General features: G+C 39.3%; 1 protein-coding gene across 1 annotated transcript in view; it reads left to right on the top strand.

Annotated features, from left to right (window-relative positions):
- The window catches only part of LOC108410676 (zinc finger protein 850-like), a 119,383-nt gene that overhangs the window by 56,731 nt on the left and 41,537 nt on the right, over nt 1-21,115 (top strand). Inside the window, exons 7-8 of the mRNA XM_037533092.1 lie at nt 3,160-4,314; nt 11,249-13,360. Of these exons, the coding sequence (XP_037388989.1) occupies nt 3,160-4,314; nt 11,249-13,360 (3,267 nt within the window). The remainder of the gene's footprint in view (nt 1-3,159; nt 4,315-11,248; nt 13,361-21,115) is intronic.

Below are 21,115 nucleotides of genomic sequence, written 5' to 3'. Positions count from 1 at the left end.
TTCAGCCTATAAAATAAGGCACAGCTCGGGAGGAAAACCCAGAGGAGGCTTTTGGGACTTCTCACACTGCAAACAACAGGGATTCTAACCATTTATCCCAATTTCCAGCATCCTCATGAACGAACTTTGAAATCATGTTTTTAAGGGTTTGGTTAAAGCGTTCTACCAGTCCATCCATTTGGGGGTGGTAAGCACTGATATGAATTCATTTAATGGCCAACACATTGTACAGTACACACAAAGAATTAATGTAAAAATGGGGAATGAAGAAGATCAGTCGTTGTTTTTTTTCACGTAATTGCAGCATGTAAATCCCAGAAAACCTTTGAATTGCAACAAAATGTGTAGTCATTTAAACTTCAATGAAAAAAAAACTTTTTTAAAGATAAGAGTGAGTCTCAAATATTGCAATGTTTTAGCTGATTACCTAAATTATAAGCCATCTATAAAATTTCTGAACTGCCTTTTCTGAACAAGCATGGTTGTTTCTGTAATAAATAAAACAAAATGAGCAGTTAAGAGGACAAAAGTGCTATGAACTACTAATCTCGTAAAGTTCACTGTATCAAAACATGCAATGCGGGTCTTAGTCCCAGCATTGTGTTTCCTTTATCTCAGGTTTGGCAATCTTTCCTGAATTCAAGACATCAACTGTTCCAAATCATATAATAGAGGCCTCAGTCTCCAGCACTACATTTTCTTGTCTCAGAGTCAGTAACCTTAACCAAAACTGAACAAAAACAATTTTAGGCCAAGTCCATGAGTGAGTAAATTGAACACTTCAGCTTTTTCATGCAGTTGGGTTTTGGCTTCATTCAAAGTGTGCCTGGTAAAAAACACAAAACAACTTAAAACACGGCTTTCATTTTAATATCTAGCATCCAGTATTCTAATATTCTTGGTAATACCCTAATTTTTCCCAAAAGCACATAAAGTTGGTAATTTATATTCCTGCATGTTGTCTATTTTTACTGTACATGGAACAAGCAGCATGTACTAAATGAAGATGATTGTAATGTATAAACATCCTCCTTATTCTACTTTGTGTTTTCCCAAGGCAACATCCTTATTGGTCAAGTCCATGAAGTGGATGTCATCGGGAATGTAGGTAGCCAACTGACATACAATAGATGATGTTAACGAACAAAAACAAGCACAAAACCTACAAACATCTCTCCCTCAGCTGTTATGAATTATTGTGGAATATTTTAAAACAGTGTAACTTCAACATTTTATGAACTTTTCCCTTATTTTGCCTCTGTCCCTACTTTTCTTTAAGGGGCGGTGTTACAGGCATCAGTCAAAATTTGTTTATATTCATAAAATACAATCAGTAGCACAGCCAAAGCATTAAGTCATTTCCTTGTACTTTTGTCAGTAAATATTGATTTGAAACAATGAAAAAAATCACAGATTCTTGTTTTTAATGCATTTTACAAAAATTTCCAACTCTTCAAATATGTGGTTTGAGTGTTCTTTGATCACCAATCACCAAAAAGCTACGCCAGTAATGTGTCAGGTTTTTTGGAGGGAAGCACTTAAAGATGGTAATGTTTAGACGGGAGGTTACTGGTTAATTGCTTCTAGATTACGAGTTAAAGGGGGTGATTGGGGGCTTTTCAACAGAGTGAGAACAGAGCCGTTAAGGATGGCCTCATCATAGAAACTGTCCAAAAAGCTGATGGTTCTTGTTCTCACTCCCACTCCAGACAGCATGAGTGTGAAGAGAGTGTGAGTTTTCTTTCAGAGGTTTGTGATGTATGACTTCTAGTGGTAAGAGGGCCTCATCATTCTTCCCTAATCTAGAACAGTGGATCGTTCCAAAAAAAACATTAAGAACCAAGAGTGTCAGAGTTCTCTGTGGGGGAGGGGTTGGCTGGACGATTGTTCCTGTCTAGCTCTTGTGGCAAACGCTGTAAATCCTTCATGCTGCCAAAAAGCATGTATTTCCCTAGACTTTCATTCAAAATGACCATTTAATGAAAAAGGGTTGGTGGAACTTTTGTCATGGGCTCCAAATTTTGGTGCTGAAAGAAAAGACCCCAAGAGGCAAAGATGGCAAAGCATAGGTGTAAATGCACCACTGAGCAAATACCACTGAAAAAATAGGTGCCAATTAATGATACACCCATCTTTCTCCTGCTCCCCTTTCTCCCATCCTTGATTTCAGTGATCCTGGTCTGTTCTCAGTGTTGAAGACTGAGACTCTAAATGCTGATAAGGAACATTCCTAGAATGTGAACCTGGTTAGTTTTTATTATTAGAGACTCAATGATGCTTCATATACAGTCAAATAGTGAAATAGAGGTGTTTCCCTGTGTCACATGTTCTCATGTATTCTGTTCCTGCAACAGTGATATGAACAACTTTTCCTCTATTAGCCAATCCTAGCACAGGAGGTGGGGTTTTTCAGAATGTGGGTGGGGTATTCATAACACCCTGAAGAGCTGCTGTGATCATGTGGTTCCAGTGTGAAGCCCCTCACCGGTGCTGTTGTACTTCCTCTGATCAGCAGTCCAGGCCAGTGTTGTTGGGCAGAGAGACAGGAGCTGCACTACTGAAGGTAAAGACCTTTTCAACACTTAGTTCAAATGGTTTACATTGTGCTTTTAGTTTGGCTTCTTGGAGAGATGTTCACTCTTTGAAAACAGGATTTAAAAATATCCCTTAACACTGAAGGACTCTGGGCTTTAATTCTAGTCTAAATAGATCATGTGATAGACACACAGCTTTTGCACTGTAAAACTCAGATGATCTAGATCACTGATAGGTCGAGGATGAGGTGTCTAGTGACGTGATCTGGTGGTGGATTTTGGGAGTTTGAGTCCGAGGCCTTGTGTAGACTGGTTGACGACGTGACAAGAATAATAATAAAACGAACCCTAACACGCAAAAGTTTTACAATCAAAAATTTTTCTTTTATTTGAAATTGAATTGTATGTACATATATTTTCTTTTTCTCATGCAGGAAGAATAACATCCACATATGGACCTTCTAGAGGAACACTTCTGAAATCCAGAGACTTAGAAGGCAACAAGGAGAAGCTCTGGTACCCAGCGCATATAACCTGATACTCTCCAGACTAACACACCTCACAGAGAAATGCAGAAAAATACCAGCAAAGAGAGGAATCACCACTGCTCTGAGTGTGGAAAGAGCTTTACTGTGCGTTCTTCCCTTCAGAAACACCTGCGCATTCACACAGGGGACAAACCATATCAGTGCTCTGAGTGTGGGATGAGTTTTAATCAAAATATCTCTCTACAGACCCACAAGCGCATTCACACAGGAGAGAAACCATATCACTGTTCTGAGTGTGGAAAGAGCTTTAGTGTGTGTTCAAGCCTTCAGATACACCAGCGCATTCACACAGGAGAGAAACCGTATCACTGTTCTGAGTGTGGAAAGAGCTTTAGTGTGCGTTCAAGCCTTCAGCTACACCAGCGCATTCACACAGGTGAAAAACCGTTTCAGTGCTCTGAATGTGGGAAGAGTTTCAATCAGAAAAGTAATCTCATATCACATCAACGCATTCACACAGGAGAGAAACCGTATCACTGTTCTGAGTGTGGAAAGAGCTTTAGTGTGCGTTCTTCCTTTCAGAGACACCAGCGCATTCACACAGGGGAAAAACCTTATCAGTGCTCTGAGTGTGGGATGAGTTTTTCTCACAAAAGTAATCTCAAATCACATCAACGCATTCACACAGGAGAGAAACCGTATCACTGCTCTGAGTGTGGGATGAGTTTTAATCAAAGGAGTTCTCTCCAGAACCACCGGCGCATTCACACAGGAGAGAAACTGTATCAGTGCTCAGAGTGTGGAATGAGTTTTAATCGAAAAAGTGAACTCCAGTCACATCAGCGCATTCACACAGGAGAGAAACCATTCCAGTGCTGTGAGTGTGGGATGAGTTTTAATCAAAAGAGTTCTCTACAGACACACCAACGCATTCACACAGGAGTGAAACCGTATCAGTGCTCAGAGTGTGAAAAATGCTTTACTACACAGGTTCAGCTCCATGTGCACCAACGCATTCACACAGGAGAGAAACCTTTTCAGTGCTCAGAGTGTGGGAAGTGTTTTAATCAAAAAGGTTATCTACCAGCACACCAACGCATTCATACAGGAGTGAAACCGTATCAGTGCTCAGAGTGTGGGAAGTGTTTTAATCAAAAGAGTTCTCTACAGACACACCAACGCATTCACACAGGAGTGAAACCGTATCAGTGCTCAGAGTGTGAAAAATGCTTTACTACACAGGCTCAGCTCCATGTACACCAGCGCATTCACACAGGAGAGAAACCTTTTCAGTGCTCAGAGTGTGGGAAGTGTTTTAATCAAAAGAGTTCTCTACAGACACACCAGCGCACACACTGATACGGTTTCAGCGCAGTGAAACCGTATCAGTGCTCAGAGTTAAAAATGCTTTACTACACAGACTCAGCTCCATGTGCACCAACACATTCACACAGGAGCGAAACCGTGTTACTGTTCTGAATGTGGCAAGTCTTTCACTGTGCATCTCAGTTTATAAAAACACCAGCGTACTCACACAGGAAAGAAAGCTGGACAGGGGTAGATGGGGTGAGATATCTACACTGGACTTCAATCTGCTTGAAGCCAACTGAAGCAGATAAACCAGCAGGGCCAGAAGTGCTAATATTGGGGGTTGGAATGAATTTGACAGGACAGTTTGCTGTTGCGAATTAAAATTAATTTCATTGTCTAATAATATTAATAATTACTGTACAACCCCATTTCCAAACAAGTGTGCTGTGCAAAATTAAATGCAATGATGTGAAAATCGTTTAAACCATATATTTCATTGGAAAAAGTACAAAGACAGCGTATTAAATGTTGAAATTGATAAATGTGTCCTCTATGCTAAAGACCACTCTGCTTGTTATTACTGCACTGTTTAAAAGTCAGAATTCATGATGATAAAGGGGGGCATTAGTGTGCATGGCATGTGTGACTGGCATATCTGTGAAGGCGCCATTAATGGTGAATGACATACATATTTGACAACACATGCGGCCATCCAGACGACGTCTTTTTCAGGAAAAGGCCCTGATTATTTCAGCAAGACAATGTCAAACCACCTGCATGTATTACAACAGCATTCCTCCATGTCAAATGGGTGCTAAACTGAACTGCCTGCAAGAAGAGGTGATGAAACACAGTGGTAAACATGCGCTCATCTCAATTTCTTTTTAAAGTGTTGCTGGCATGAAATTGAACATGGGCGAAATTTTTCAAAAGACAATAAAATTAATCATTTTCAACGTTTCATTTTTTTTGTCTGTGTAGTATTTAACCTTTAAAAAGAGATTTACATGATTTGCAGATCAGTGCATTCTATTTTTCATATTCTTCAGTTTGCCTTTAGCAAGTTTCTCTATGAAACCATTAAATACAGAAGCTAATCATTTGAGTGTTTTTGACATGTTGACATTTTTCTTCTTTTTAAATATAAGTTCTGATCAGGTTTTGTAGCAGTATTAGAAGCTTTGTAGAGTAGTGCAAGTGCTGCCTCTCAGACTACCTTACAAGAAGACGTGTGTTTGTTAGATGTTAGCTAGATGATGCATGCGCGAAGGTTTACAAAGACTGGAGAATGATGAAACCAGTGTTTTTAGCAGTCATTAAGATTTATACTCAAACTTTGTCCCACTTCAGACAATACTGAATGGCTCATTAGCAATGTGCTGTATAGACTCTCAAAGAACATCCTCAACTCCTGACAGGCTGGTAAATAAAACGCCTATTAGCCTCTTCTCCCACAACGTTTATCAGGCCAGTCTGTATCATTACATTTATAATTGTGGCTGTTATTTTTACAAGATGTTATAAGGTGATTTCTTTTTTGAGGTAGTTTATTATCCAGTGGGCCCATGAAGAGAGGCATCACACAGAAATTGTAAGGCTAGTGCATTACCAGCCTCAGAGGCAAGAAAGTTCATCAGAGTCTTTAAGGCTGTTGACAGTACATGGCCTCCTCTTAGGCGGTTTGTCAGGTTATTATATAAGACTTGCTTGTCCTTATTTATAAGCCATCTATAAAATGTCTGAACTGCCTATTCTGAACAAGCGTGGTTGTTTCTGCAATAAATAAAACAAAATGAGCAGTTAAGAGGACAAAAGTGTTATGAACTACTAATCTCGTAAAGTTCACTGTATCAAAACATGCAATGCGGGTCTTAGTCCCAGCACTGTGTTTCCTTTATCTCAAGTTTGGCAATCTTTCCAGAATTCAAGACATCAACTGTTTAAAAACATACAATACAGGCCTCAGTCTCCAGCACTACATTTTCTTGTCTCAGAGTCAGTAACCTTAACCAAAACTGAACAAAAAACATCAAACAATTTTAGGCCAAGTCCATGAGTGAGTAAATTGAAGACGTCTGCTTTTTCATGCAGTTGGGTTTTGGCTTTATTCAAACTGTGCCTGTAAAAAAACAGACAAAACAACTTAAAACACGACTTTCATTTTAATATCTAGCATCCAGCATTCTAATATTCTTGGTAATACCCTAATTTTTCCCAAAAGCACATAAAGTTGGTAATTTATATTCCTGCATGTTGTCTGTTTTTACTGTACATGGAACAAGCAGCAGGTACTAAATGAAGATGATTGTAATGTATAAACATCCTCCTTATTCTACTTGTGTTTTCATGTTTACTTGAAAAAGGCAAGTTTCCCCAAGGCAACATCCTTATTGGTCAAGTCAATGAAGTGGATTTCATCGGGAATGTAGGTAGCCAACTGACTGAGTTTGACATACAATAGATGATGTTAACAAACTAAAACAAGCACAAAACCTACAAACATCTCTCCCTCAGCTGTTATGAATTATTGTGGAATATTTTAAAACAGTGTAACTTCAACATTTTATGAACTTTTCCCTTATTTTGCATCTGTCCCTACTTTTCTTTAAGGGGCGGTGTTACAGGCACCAGATTCAAAATTTGTTTATATTCATAAAATACAATCAGTAGGACAGCCAAAGCATTAAGTCATTTCCTTGTACTGTTGTCAGTAAATATTGATTTGAAACAATGAAAAAAATCACAGATTCTTGTTTTTAATGCATTTTACAAAAATTTCCAACTCTTCAAAAATGTGGTTTGAGTGTTCTTTGATCACCAATCACCAAAAAGCTACGCCAGTAATGTGCCAGGTTTTTTGGAGGGAAGCACTTAAAGATGGTAATGTTTAGACAGGAGGTTACTGGTTAATTGCTTCTAGATTACGAGTTAAAGGGGGTGATTGGGGGCTTTTCAACAGAGTGAGAACAGAGCCGTTAAGGATGGCCTCATCATAGAAACTGTCCAAAAAGCTGATGGTTCTTGTTCTCACTCCCACTCCAGACAGCATGAGTGTGAAGAGAGTGTGGGTTTTCTTTCAGAGGTTTGTGATGTATGACTTCTAGTGGTAAGAGGGCCTCATCATTCTTCCCTAATCTAGAACAGTGGATCGTTAAAAAAAAAAAACATTAAGAACCAAGAGTGCCAGAGTTCTCTGTGGGGGAGGGGTTGGCTGGACGATTGTTCCTGTCTAGCTCTTGTGGCAACTGCTGTAAATCCTTCATGCTGCCAAAAAGCATGTATTTCCCTAGACTTTCATTCAAAATGACCATTAAATGAAAAAGGCGGGGTGGAACTTTTGTCATGGGCTCCAAGTTTTGGTGCTGAAAGAAAAGACCCCAAGAGGCAAAGATGGCAAAGCATAGGTGTAAATGCATCACTGAGCAAATACCACTGAAAAAATAGGTGCCAATTAATGATACATCCATCTTTCTCCTGCTCCCCTTTCTCCCATCCTTGATTTCAGTGATCCTGTTCTGTTCTCAGTGTTGAAGACTGAGACTCTAAATGCTGATAAGGAACATTCCTAGAATGTGAACCTGGTTAGTTTTTATTATTAGAGACTCAATGATACTTCATATACAGTCAAATAGTGAAATAGAGGTGTTTCCCTGTGTCACATGTTTTCATGTATTCTGTTCCTGCAACAGTGATATGAACCACTTTTCCTCTATTAGCCAATCCTAGCACAGGAGGTGGGGTTTTTCAGAATGTGGGTGGGGTATTCATAACACCCTGAAGAGCTGCTGTGATCATGTGGTTCCAGTGTGAAGCCCCTCACCGGTGCTGTTGTACTTCCTCTGATCAGCAGTCCAGGCCAGTGTTGTTGGGCAGAGAGACAGGAGCTGCACTACTGAAGGTAAAGACCTTTTCAACACTTTTTTCAAATGGTTTACATTGTGCTTTTAATTTGGCTTCTTGGAGAGATGTTCACTCTTTGAAAGCAGGATTTAAAAATATCCCTCAAAACTGAAGGACCTGTTGTCCAAACAGGTCCTGTTTGCTCTTGTGCTTGTGATTTGATTTTAGTTCATATTTTTGTTGAGTTTGAAGGTTTTGTTGATTCTTAATTTAAAATTCAGACTATATATCCTGAAAGCATGTATTAGCGTATTAATAGTGGTCAGTAATGTTGTTTATGTAGATTAATAACACTGTTTTCATTTTAAGAAAACTTTGCTGAGTAGATCCCAAAGGCAGAGATGTATCCTGTGTGGTTCTTCTGTTCTTTTGTGTGTTAGTGAGAATGAGGAGGTTACAATGCAGGAAAAATGACTTGCATTTATTTATGTACATGTGAAACAGATCTTACACACCACTGTGTGAAGATATCAAGCTATATTACATGTGCAGCTATAAACAATGTCAGAGTATGAACAGAGACACAGATGTAATCCAAAGTGGTTATAAAATGTGCAGCATGTGGAAAAACAAGAGCTGGTTTAAGAGAAAGCTAAAGTATCTTATGAAAGGTGGTAATTGTGTATGGTGAGTGATTGGGGACTTTTAAGAGGCTGAGAAAAGAAGCTTTTCAGGAGCTTGATGGCTGGTGGTGGAAACTGTCCTGAAGTCATTGATCTCACAGCATGAGTGTAAATAGACTATGATGGGGGTAGATATGATAGGTGATAGGAGGGCAGTGCTCAGTTGTGTACAGCTGTTTATGAAAACACTGGTTACTTAGTTCTACTAATTGAGAGCAAATGTTTTGATCCAGTAAGATTTGCATTCATGTTCATCTATTTCTGATTACACCCTTCTACACATCAGAATCACTTTATTTCAATAAGTGTGTCACACATACAAGGAATTAGTCTTTGTGAGTCAAACATGTATAACATGTAACATGCTAGACAGACCAGACAAGCACACAGACTGTTAATAAGCATTTAGCTATAGGAAAATAAATATAGCAATTTCAAGAATAAACAGAATAAAGAATGATAAAGTGGAGGAGCTCAAGAGAAGTCTGAATATCTGATACATACCATAAACACTATTATATACAGAATATTACAGACTGATGTGTTACAACCGTTTGATGCTGGTTTTAGGTTCTATGGTTCGACCTCAGTGCCAAAGCTGTGAACTTAAGCAAGAAGCCCTCCATCAACCTGAGAGTTCAGTCAGCTGGGGGAAGCTCAAATAACCACAGACACGGGTCTGTACTCAGAAGGTTTCCCGTTTATTGATCAGAATAGCAGAGTATATATACATCGATGAGGAAAAGGAGGCACATACAAAAATGGAATGAGCATTGCATGATCATGTGGCAAGAGAATAGAGAGAGAGGATCGGATGAATAGGGTTATAGTTAGACAGGGGCCGCAGGGATGTTTATGATGTCCGGGTACATGGAGCCTAGACAACAGAAGTTGCTGATCGGGTCTCGTCATTGTGAGTTACAAGTAACCATATGAACGAACAAAAATGAGGCCTTACGTGCATCATAGGCCTGAACCCCATAGGTCATGAACCCAGGATTGTGCATTGATCAGGAATATGCACTGACACTAGGATCTAACCGTATGAATATTTGTAGCTTAACAAGATGGTTATGGATGATGTGAGGATGGACACGATGATTACTGTGAAGATCTGGATCATCAGGCTGTGCTGCAGATTGAATGTCTTAGTGACAGCATTTATTGCGGTGCTCTCTTGTCTTTGGAGAGTGTGCTCTTCTCTTACTGCAGATCCCTGGCAGTCACTCAGAAGATGGAGAGCAATGTTTCCTGTGCCTCTGGCTGCCATACTACCCCAAACCATAATAGGTCATTAACAACTTTGTGTAATTCTTTTCACTTCAAACAGTGTCATATAGTGTGCCTTTCCCATTAGACCTGGTCATATACTTATAGGATTTGTTATGCTAGGTAATAAACAGTGAATAATCTATCATAGGTGGTCACCATTCAAATCTAGATCCGGTAAAGAAAGAAAAACCCACAATGGTCACTGAAATAAAAAAAAATTATTTAAATTTTACTAATAAAATCAAATAATGAAAATCAGACATTGCTTTTGAATTGTGGTTCAACAGAATTGTGACGTTGGACCAGAAAGCAGACGCGCTCTCCCTTTTGAGATCAAAAGGGAAGCTTTACTTGGGTAATCGTGGCTGCAGAGAGTAGTCAAGGTACAGGTATGGGTCAGATCCAGGAAGTACAGCAGGAAGTACAACAGTATAGGCGATCATAACCATCAGGGGAAAGACAGGGCACAAGCAAGGAGTCAAATCCAGAGAACCAAAGCAGCAGGCAAAACTACAAAAAAGGGAAATCTAAAAATCAGAGTCGAAAGCAAAACAGACAGGAAGTCAGAACACGATACAAATCAGAACAGGAATAACGCTCAGTAGTTACTCCAGGAAAGCAATACTTCAACGTGCTACACTAAAGCCTGGGCTTTAATACTAGTCTAAATAGATCATGTGACAGACGCACAGCTGTTGCACTGTAAAACTCAGATGATCTAGATCACTGATAGGTCGAGGATGAGGTTTCTGGTGACGTGATCTGGTGGTGGATTCTGGGAGTTGCCGTCCGAGTCCTTGTGGGGACTGGATGAAGACGTGACAAGAATAATTAAAAAATGAACCCTAACACCCAAAAGTTTTACACTCAATGTTTCTTTTATTTGAAACTGAATTTTATGTACATATAGTTTCTTTTTCTCCTGCAGGAAGAATAACATCCCTTTCAAGTCGTCTCCTGCTGCTCGTGTGAACCTTCACAAGCACATATGGACCTGCTAGAGGAACACTTCTGAAATCCAGAGAGACTCTGGAAGCTCTGGCACCCAGCGCGTATAACCTGATACTCTCCAGACTAACACACCTCACAGAGAAATGCAGAAAAATACCAGCAAAGAGAGGAATCACCACTGCTCTGAGTGTGGAAAGAGCTTTACTCTGCGTTCTTACCTTCAGAAACACCAGCGCATTCACACAGGGGACAAACCGTATCACTGTTCTGAGTGTGGAAAGAGCTTTAGTGTGCGTTCTTCCTTTCAGACACACCAGCGCATTCACACAGGGGAAAAACCTTATCAGTGCTCTGAGTGTGGGATGAGTTTTTCTCACAAAAGTTGTCTCAACTCACACCAGCGCATTCACACAGGAGAGAAACCATTCCACTGCTCTGAGTGTGGGATGAGTTTTAATCAAAAAAGTAGTCTCAAATCACATCAGCGCATTCACACAGGAGAGAAACCATTCCACTGCTCTGAGTGTGGGATGAGTTTTAATCAAAAAAGTAGTCTCAAATCACATCAGCGCATTCACACAGGAGAGAAACCATATCACTGTTCTGAGTGTGGAAAGAGTTTTAGTGTGCGTTCTTCCTTTAAGACACATCAGCGCATTCACACCGGGGAAAAACCTTATCAGTGCTCTGAGTGTGGGATGAGTTTTTCTCACAAAAGTTGTCTCAACTCACACCAGCGCATTCACACAGGAGAGAAACCATTCTACTGCTCTGAATGTGGGATGAGTTTTAATCAAAAAAGTAATCTCAAATCACATCAACGCATTCACACAGGAGAGAAACCATTCCACTGCTCTGAGTGTGGGATGAGTTTTAATCAAAAGGGTTCTCTCCAGAACCACCAGCGCATTCACACAGGAGAGAAACCGTATCAGTGCTCAGAGTGTGAAAAATGCTTTACTACACAGACTCAGCTCCATGTACACAAGCGCATTCACACAGGAGAGAAACCGTATCACTGTTCTGAGTGTGGAAAGAGCTTTAGTGTGCGTTCAAGGCTTCAGATACACCAGCGCATTCACACAGGCGAAAAACCGTTTCAGTGCTCTGAATGTGGGATGAGTTTCAATCAGAAAAGTAATCTCATATCACATCGACTCATTCACACAGGAGAGAAACCGTATCACTGTTCTGAGTGTGGAAAGAGCTTTAGTGTGCGTTCTTCCTTTCAGAGACACCAGCGCATTCACACAGGGGAAAAACCTTATCAGTGCTCTGGGTGTGGGATGAGTTTTTCTGACAAAAGTAATCTCAAATCACATCAACGCATTCACACAGGAGAGAAACCATTTTACTGCTCTGAATGTGGGATGAGTTTTAATCAAAAAAGTAGTCTCAAATCACATCAGCGCATTCACACAGGAGAGAAACCATTCCACTGCTCTGAGTGTGGGATGAGTTTTAATCAAAAAAGTAGTCTCAAATCACATCAGCGCATTCACACAGGAGAGAAACCGTATCACTGTTCTGAGTGTGGAAAGAGCTTTAGTGTGCGTTCTTCCTTTAAGACACATCAGCGCATTCACACCGGGGAAAAACCTTATCAGTGCTCTGAGTGTGGGATGAGTTTTTCTCACAAAAGTTGTCTCAACTCACACCAGCACATTCACACAGGAGAGAAACCATTCTACTGCTCTGAATGTGGGATGAGTTTTAATCAAAAAAGTAATCTCAAATCACATCAACGCATTCACACAGGAGAGAAACCATTCCACTGCTCTGAGTGTGGGATGAGTTTTAATCAAAAGGGTTCTCTCCAGAACCACCAGCGCATTCACACAGGAGAGAAACCGTATCAGTGCTCAGAGTGTGAAAAATGCTTTACTACACAGACTCAGCTCCATGTACACCAGCGCATTCACACAGGAGAGAAACCGTATCACTGTTCTGAGTGTGGAAAGAGCTTTAATGTGTGTTCTTCCTTTCAGATACATCAGCGCATTCACACAGGAGAGAAATCATTCCAGTGCTGTGAGTGTGGGAAGTGTTTTAATCAAAAGAGTTCTCTACAGAGACACCAGCGCATTCATACAGGAGTGAAACCGTATCAGTGCTCAGAGTGTGAAAAATGCTTTAATACACAGACTCAGCTTCATTTGCACCAACGCATTCACACAGGAGAGAAACCGTATTGCTGTTCTGAATGTGGCAAGTCTTTCACTGAGCATCTCAGTCTACAAAAACACCAGCGTACTCACACAGGAAAGAAAGCTGGACAGGGGTAGATGGGGTCAGATATCTACACTGGACTTCAATCTGCTTGAAGCCAACTGAAGCAGATAAACCAGCAGGGCCAGAAGTGCTAATATTGGGGGTTTGAATAAATTTGACAGGACAGTTTGCTGTTGTGAATTAAAATTAATTTCATTGTCTAATAATATTATTAATTACTGTACAACCCCATTTCCAAACAAGTGTGCTGTGCAAAATTAAATGCAATGATGTGAAAATCATTTAAACCATATATTTTATTGAAAAAAGTACAAAGACAGCGTATTAAATGTTGAAATTGATAAATGTGTCCTCTATGCTAAAGCCCACTCTGCTTGTTATCACTGCACTGTTTAAAAGTCAGAATTCATGATGATAAAGGGGGGCATTAGTGTGCATGGCAGGTGATGAAACACAATGGTAAACATGCGCTCATCTCAATTTCTTTGGAACGTGTTGCTGGCATCAAATTGAACATGGGCGAAATTTTTCAAAAGACAATAAAATTAATCATTTTCAACATTTCATTTTTTTTGTCTGTGTAGTATTTAACCCTTAAAAAAGAGATGTACATGATTTGTAGATCAGTGCATTCTATTTTTCATATTCTTCAGTTTGCCTTTAGCAAGTTTCTCTATGAAACCACTAAACACGGAAGCTAATCATTTGAGTGTTTTTTTTTCTTCCTTTTAAATATAAGTTCTGATCAGGTTTTGTAGCAGTATTAGAAGCTTTGTAGACTAGTGCAAGTGCTGCCTCTCAGACTAGCTTGCAGGAAGACGTGTGTTTGTTAGATGTTAGCTAGATGATGCATGCACGAAGGTTTACAAACACTGGAGAATGATGAAACCAGTGTTTTTAGCAGTCATTAAGATTTATACTTTGTCCCACTTCAGACAATACTGAATGCCTCATTAGCAATGTGCTGTATAGACTCTCAAAGAACATCCTCAACTCCTGACAGGCTGGTAAATAAAACGCCTATTAGCCTCTTCTCCCACAACGTTTATCAGGCCAGTCTGTATCATTACATTTATAACTGTGGCTGTTATTTTTACAAGATGTTATAAGGTGATTTCTTTTTTGAGGTAGTTTATTATCCAGTGGGCCCATGATGAGAGGCATCACACAGAAATGTAAGGCTAGTGCATTATCAGCCTCAGAGGCAAGAAAGTGCATCAGAGCCTTTAAGGCTGTTGACAGTACATGGCCTCCTTTTAGGCGGTTTGTCAGGTTATTATATAAGACTTGCTTGTCAGGCTAGACAGTGTTCAAGGCCTTAGCGGCAGATAAAATATCGATGCATCTTAGCCTTCAACAAAGCAAGACATTATTGCAAGCTACTTATGTCATTGCACTTAGTTTCAGACTGAAGAAGGGTGAGTGAGATTCCTGTCAGTCTTGGTAGTGTTAGCAGCTTGAACAGACTTGTGTAGACCCCTCAGACTGTTAACACTAAGTAGCCTGAGAGGAGTCCAGCTCATCTGATGTTGATCTTAAGCGCTACTACATAAGTAGCCTGCAGGTAGGTCTTGTCTTGTTAACAGCCTGAGAGACAAACAACGTTACCTGTCTTTGAGGCCACAACCTCAAGCTAGCCTGACAGGAATGTGGTTTACCCTTTTTCAGTCTGATAAACATCCTGGAAGGGGACTTTGTCTTATACGTTGCCTTAGAGGAATACACGTCTTTACCAGTTTCTAAGTCTGTTAATAGAGAAAGACATACTTGCAAGCTACTTATATATTTTTTATTCACTGCCTTAGAGGAATAAATGTCTTTACTAGTTTTTACAGCTGCTAACAGAACAAGATAAGCTATATATATATATATATATATATATATATGTTTATATATATATATATATATATATATATGTGTGTGTCTTAATGTGCTGCCTTAGAGGTGTAAATGTCTTTCCCAGTTTCTGTTCTGTTAACAGAACAAGTTATCTTGTTATTGCACGTACTTTATGCATAAGAAGGATGAGCTAGATTCCTGTTAGGCTTCCTAGTATTAGTATTATGCCATAGAAACTAGAACGAATGTTTATGCCTCCGGCAGGCAAGATAAAGCGTCTTTCCAGGGTGTTTATCAATTGTTGTGCCTTGCATCTTGTCTTATTCACAGCCTCAGAGGCACAAAAACAAGCTTGCCTGTCAGGAATTTGGCTTACCCTTCTTCAGTCTGATGCAAGGCATAATGACAAATAAACCTCCTGGACGAAGACTTTGTCTTAAATGCTGCCTTAGAGGCATAAATATAACAAGGTACCCAAGGCATTTAATAAAGATTTACTAGGTATGCCTGAGCTCCACTATTATGCCATTCTTCTCTGTCTGTCATATTACTGTTGGAGTGAGAATGTCATTACTAAGGGCACTATTGTCTTTATCATTGTTACCTGAAACTGTTACTGCCTTTCACAATACATTGAAACGTAATTATGGCTATTACCTTGACTAACATATATAACATTTTATTTTTCAGACTACCATTGATGAGTTTTGGGTCAAGGCTGTAAATGAAAAAATCCATAAAGACAAAGATCCTCAAATTCAATGAAGCATTGAAGTAAATGAATAATGTATGAAATGAATGTAGTAAATGAATAATGAAACACAAGACAAGTTTTTCTTTTATGGAGAATCATTGGTTGTGTGAAACGAGAACAAGGGCAACTTTACTTACAGGAAGAACAGACCAAATGTTATACAATGAAGGTGTGAACGATCCAACAATTAATCTGGATGCTCATCTGGTAATCCAGGAAAGACTTGTGCAAATTCTTGCCCATCTTATGTGTCATTTCAGTTCATTTCTGTGAGCAACACTGTAACTTTTCTTATTGTTGGGTGGAGGAAAGATGCTGAGTGCAGGGTGTGAATGTGGAGAGATTTCTTTAATTGTCAAAAAAATGCTCGGCTTTTCAGCCTATAAAATAAGGCACAGCTCGGGAGGAAAACCCAGAGGAGGCTTTTGGGACTTCTCACACTGCAAACAACAGGGATTCTAACCATTTATCCTAATTTCCAGCATCCTCATGAACGAACTTTGAAATCATGTTTTTAAGGGTTTGGTTAAAGCGTTCTACCAGTCCATCCATTTGGGGGTGGTAAGCACTGATATGAATTCATTTAATGGCCAACACATTGTACAGTACACACAAAGAATTAATGTAAAAATGGGGAATGAAGAAGATCAGTCGTTGTTTTTTTTCACGTAATTGCAGCATGTAAATCCCAGAAAACCTTTGAATTGCAACAAAATGTGTAGTCATTTAAACTTCAATGAAAAAAAAACTTTTTTAAAGATAAGAGTGAGTCTCAAATATTGCAATGTTTTAGCTGATTACCTAAATTATAAGCCATCTATAAAATTTCTGAACTGCCTTTTCTGAACAAGCATGGTTGTTTCTGTAATAAATAAAACAAAATGAGCAGTTAAGAGGACAAAAGTGTTATGAACTACTAATCTCGTAAAGTTCACTGTATCAAAACATGCAATGCGGGTCTTAGTCCCAGCATTGTGTTTCCTTTATCTCAGGTTTGGCAATCTTTCCTGAATTCAAGACATCAACTGTTCCAAATCATATAATAGAGGCCTCAGTCTCCAGCAATACATTTTCTTGTCTCAGAGTCAGTAACCTTAACCAAAACTGAACAAAAACAATTTTAGGCCAAGTCCATGAGTGAGTAAATTGAACACTTCAGCTTTTTCATGCAGTTGGGTTTTGGCTTCATTCAAAGTGTGCCTGGTAAAAAACATACAAAACAACTTAAAACACGGCTTTCATTTTAATATCTAGCATCCAGTATTCTAATATTCTTGGTAATACCCTAATTTTTCCCAAAAGCACATAAAGTTGGTAATTTATATTCCTGCATGTTTATTCCATCTTGTCTATTTTTACTGTACATGGAACAAGCAGCAGGTACTAAATGAAGATGATTGTAATGTATAGACATCCTCCTTATTCTACTTTGTGTTTTCCCAAGGCAACATCCTTATTGGTCAAGTCCATGAAGTGGATGTCATCGGGAATGTAGGTAGCCAACTGACATACAATAGATGATGTTAACGAACAAAAACAAGCACAAAACCTACAAACATCTCTCCCTCAGCTGTTATGAATTATTGTGGAATATTTTAAAACAGTGTAACTTCAACATTTTATGACCTTTTCCCTTATTTTGTATATATATCCCTACTTTTCTTTAAGGGGCGGTGTTACAGGCATCAGATTCAAAATTTGTTTATATTCATAAAATACAATCAGTAGCACAGCCAAAGCATTAAGTCATTTCCTTGTACTGTTGTCAGTAAATAATGATTTGAAACAATGAAAAAAAATCACAGATTCTTGTTTTAATGCATTTTACAAAAATTTCCAACTCTTCAAAAATGTGGTTTGAGTGATCTTTGATCACCAATCACCAAAAAGCTACGCCAGTAATGTGCCAGGTTTTTTGGAGGGAAGCACTTAAAGATGATTTTGTTTAGACGGGAGTTTACTGGTTAATTGCTTCTAGATTACGAGTTAAAGGGGGTGATTGGGGGCTTTACAACAGAGTGAGAACAGAGCCGTTAAGGATGGCCTCATCATAGAAACTGTCCTAAAAGCTGATGGTTCTTGTTCTCACTCCCACTCCAGACAGCATGAGTGTGAAGAGAGTGTGAGTTTTCTTTCAGAGGTTTGTGATGTATGACTTCTAGTGGTAAGAGGGCTTCATCATTCTTCCCTAATCTAGAACAGTGGATCGTTAAAAAAAAAAACATTAAGAACCAAGAGTGCCAGAGTTCTCTGTGGGGGAGGGGTTGGCTGGACAATTGTTCCTGTCTAGCTCTTGTGGCAACTGCTGTAAATCCTGCATGCTGCCAAAAAGCATGTATTTCCCTAGACTTTCATTCAAAATGACCATTTAATAAAAAAGGGTCGGTGGGACTTTTGTCATGGGGCCCAATTTTTGGTGCTGAAAGAAAAAACCCCAAGAGGCAAAGATGATAGCACATAGGTGTAAATGCATCACTGAGCAAATACCACTGAGAAAAATAGGTGCCAATTTATGAAACACCCATCTTTCTCCTGCTCCCCTTTCTCCCACCCTTGATTTCAGCGATCCTGATCTGTTCTCAGTGTTGAAGACTGAGACTCTAAATGCTGATAAGAAACATTCTTAGGATGTGAAGCTGGTTAGTTTTTGTTATTAGAGACTCAATGTTACTTCATATACAGTCAAATAGTGAAATAGAGGTGTTTTCCTGTGTCACATGTTCTCATGTATTCTGTTCCTGCAACAGTGATATGAACCACTTTTCCTCTATTAGCCAATCCTAGCACAGGAGGTGGGGTTTTTCAGAATGTGGGTGGGGTATTAATAACACCCTGAAGAGCTGCTGTGATCATGTGGTTCCAGTGTGAAGCCCCTCACCGGTGCTGTTGTACTTCCTCTGATCAGCAGTCCAGGCCAGTGTTGTTGGGCAGAGAGACAGGAGCTGCACTACTGAAGGTTTGAAATGGTTTACATTGTGCTTTTAATTTGGCTTCTTGGAGAGATGTTCACTCTTTGAAAGGAGGATTTAAAAATATCCCTCAACACTGAAGGACCTGTTGTCCAAACTGGTCCTGTTTGCTCTTGTGCTTGTGATTTCATGTTAGTTCATATTTTTGTTGAGTTTGAAGGTTTTGTTGATTCTTAATTTAAAATTCAGACTATATATCCTGAAAGCATGTATTAGCGTATTAATAGTGGTCAGTAATGTTATTTATGTAGATTAATAACACTGTTTTCATTTTAAGAAAACTTTGCTGAGTAGATCCCAAAGGCAGAGATGTATCCTGTGTGGTTCTTCTGTTATTTTATGTGTTAGTGAGAATGAGGAAGTTACATTGCAGGAAAAATGACTTGCATTCATTTATGTACATGTGAAAAAGATCTTACACACCACTGTGATATCAAGCTATATTACATGTGCAGCTATAAACAATGCCAGAGTATGAACAGAGACACAGATATAATCCAAAGTGGTTATAAAATGTGCAGCATGTGGAAAAACAAGAGCTGGTTTAAGAGGAAGCTAAATTGTCTTATGAAAGGTGGTAATTGTGTATGGTGGGTGATTGGGGACTTTTAAAAGGCTGAGAAAAGAAGCTTTTCAGGAGCTCGATGGCTGGTGGTGGAAACTGTCCTGAAGTCATTGATCTCACAGCATGAGTGTAAATAGACTGTGATGGAGGTAGATATGATAGGTGATAGGAGGGCAGTGGTCTGTTGTGTACAGCTGTTTATGAAAACACTTGCAGTAGAACTAAGTAACCAGTGTTTTTATCCAGTAAGATTTGCATTCATGTCCATCTATTTCTGATTACACCCTTCTACACATCAGAATCACTTTATTTCAATAAGTGTGTCACACATACAAGAAATTAGTGTTTGTGAGTCAAACATGTATAACATGTAACATGCTAGCCAGACCAGACAAGCACACAGACTGTTAATTAGCATTTAGCTATAGGAAAATAAATATAGCAATTTCAAGAATAAACAGAATAAAGAATGATAAAGTGGAGGAGCTCAAGAGAAGTCTGAATATCTGATACATACCATAAACACTATTATATACAGAATATAACAGACTGATGTGTTACAACCGTTTGATGCTGGTTTTAGGTTCTATGGTTCGACCTCAGTGCCAAAGCTGTGAACTTAAGCAAGAAGCCCTCCATCAACCTGAGAGTTCAGTCAGCTGGGGAAGCTCAAATAACCATAGACACGGGTCTGTACTCAGAAGGTTTCCCGTTTATTGATCAGAATAGCAGAGTATATATACATCGATGAGGAAAAGGAGGCACATACAAAAATGGAATGAGCATTGCATGATCATGTGGCAAGATAATAGAGAGAGAGGATCGGATGAATAGGGTTATAGTTAGACAGGGGCCGCAAGGATGTTTATGATGTCCGGGTACATGGAGCCTAGACAACAGAAGTTGCTGATCGGGTCTCGTTGTCATTGTGAGTTACAACTAACCATATGAACGCACAAAAATGAGGCCTTACGTGCATCATAGGCCTGAACCCCATAGGTCATGAACCCAGGATTGTGCATTGATCAGGAATATGACTGACACTGACACTAGGATCTAACCGTATGAATATTTGTAGCTTAACAAGATGGTTATGGATGATGTGAGGATGGACACGATGATTACTGTGAAGATCTGGATCATCAGGCTGTGCTGCAGATTGAATGTCTTAGTGACAGCATTTATTGCGGTGCTCTCTTGGCTTTGGAGAGTGTGCTCTTCTCTTACTGCAGATCCCTGGCGGTCACTCAGAAGATGGAGAGCAATGTTTCCTGTGCCACTGGCTGCCATACTACCCCAAACCATAATAGGTCATTAACAACTTTGTGTAATTCTTTTCACTTCAAACAGTGTCATATAGTGTGCCTTTCCCATTAGACCTGGTCATATACTTATAGGATTTGTTATGCTAGGTAATAAACAGTGAATAATCTATCATAGGTGGTCACCATTCAAATCTAGATCTGGTAAAGAAAGAAAAACCCACAATGGTCACTGAAATAAAAAAAAGTAATAATTTAAATTTTACTAATAAAATCAATTAATGAAAATCAGACATTGCTTTTGAATTGTGGTTCAACAGATCTTCTGGACCATTGGACCAGAAAGCAGACGCTCTCCCTTTTGAGATCAAAAGGCAAGCTTTACTTGGGTAATCATGGCAGCAGAGAGTAGTCA

The sequence above is a fragment of the Pygocentrus nattereri genome, chromosome 22 (assembly GCF_015220715.1).
Source record: "Pygocentrus nattereri isolate fPygNat1 chromosome 22, fPygNat1.pri, whole genome shotgun sequence".
Taxonomy (NCBI): Eukaryota; Metazoa; Chordata; class Actinopteri; order Characiformes; family Serrasalmidae; genus Pygocentrus; species Pygocentrus nattereri.
The sequence above is the reverse complement of the archived record's forward strand: the minus strand, read 5'-3'. Positions and strand labels throughout refer to the sequence as shown.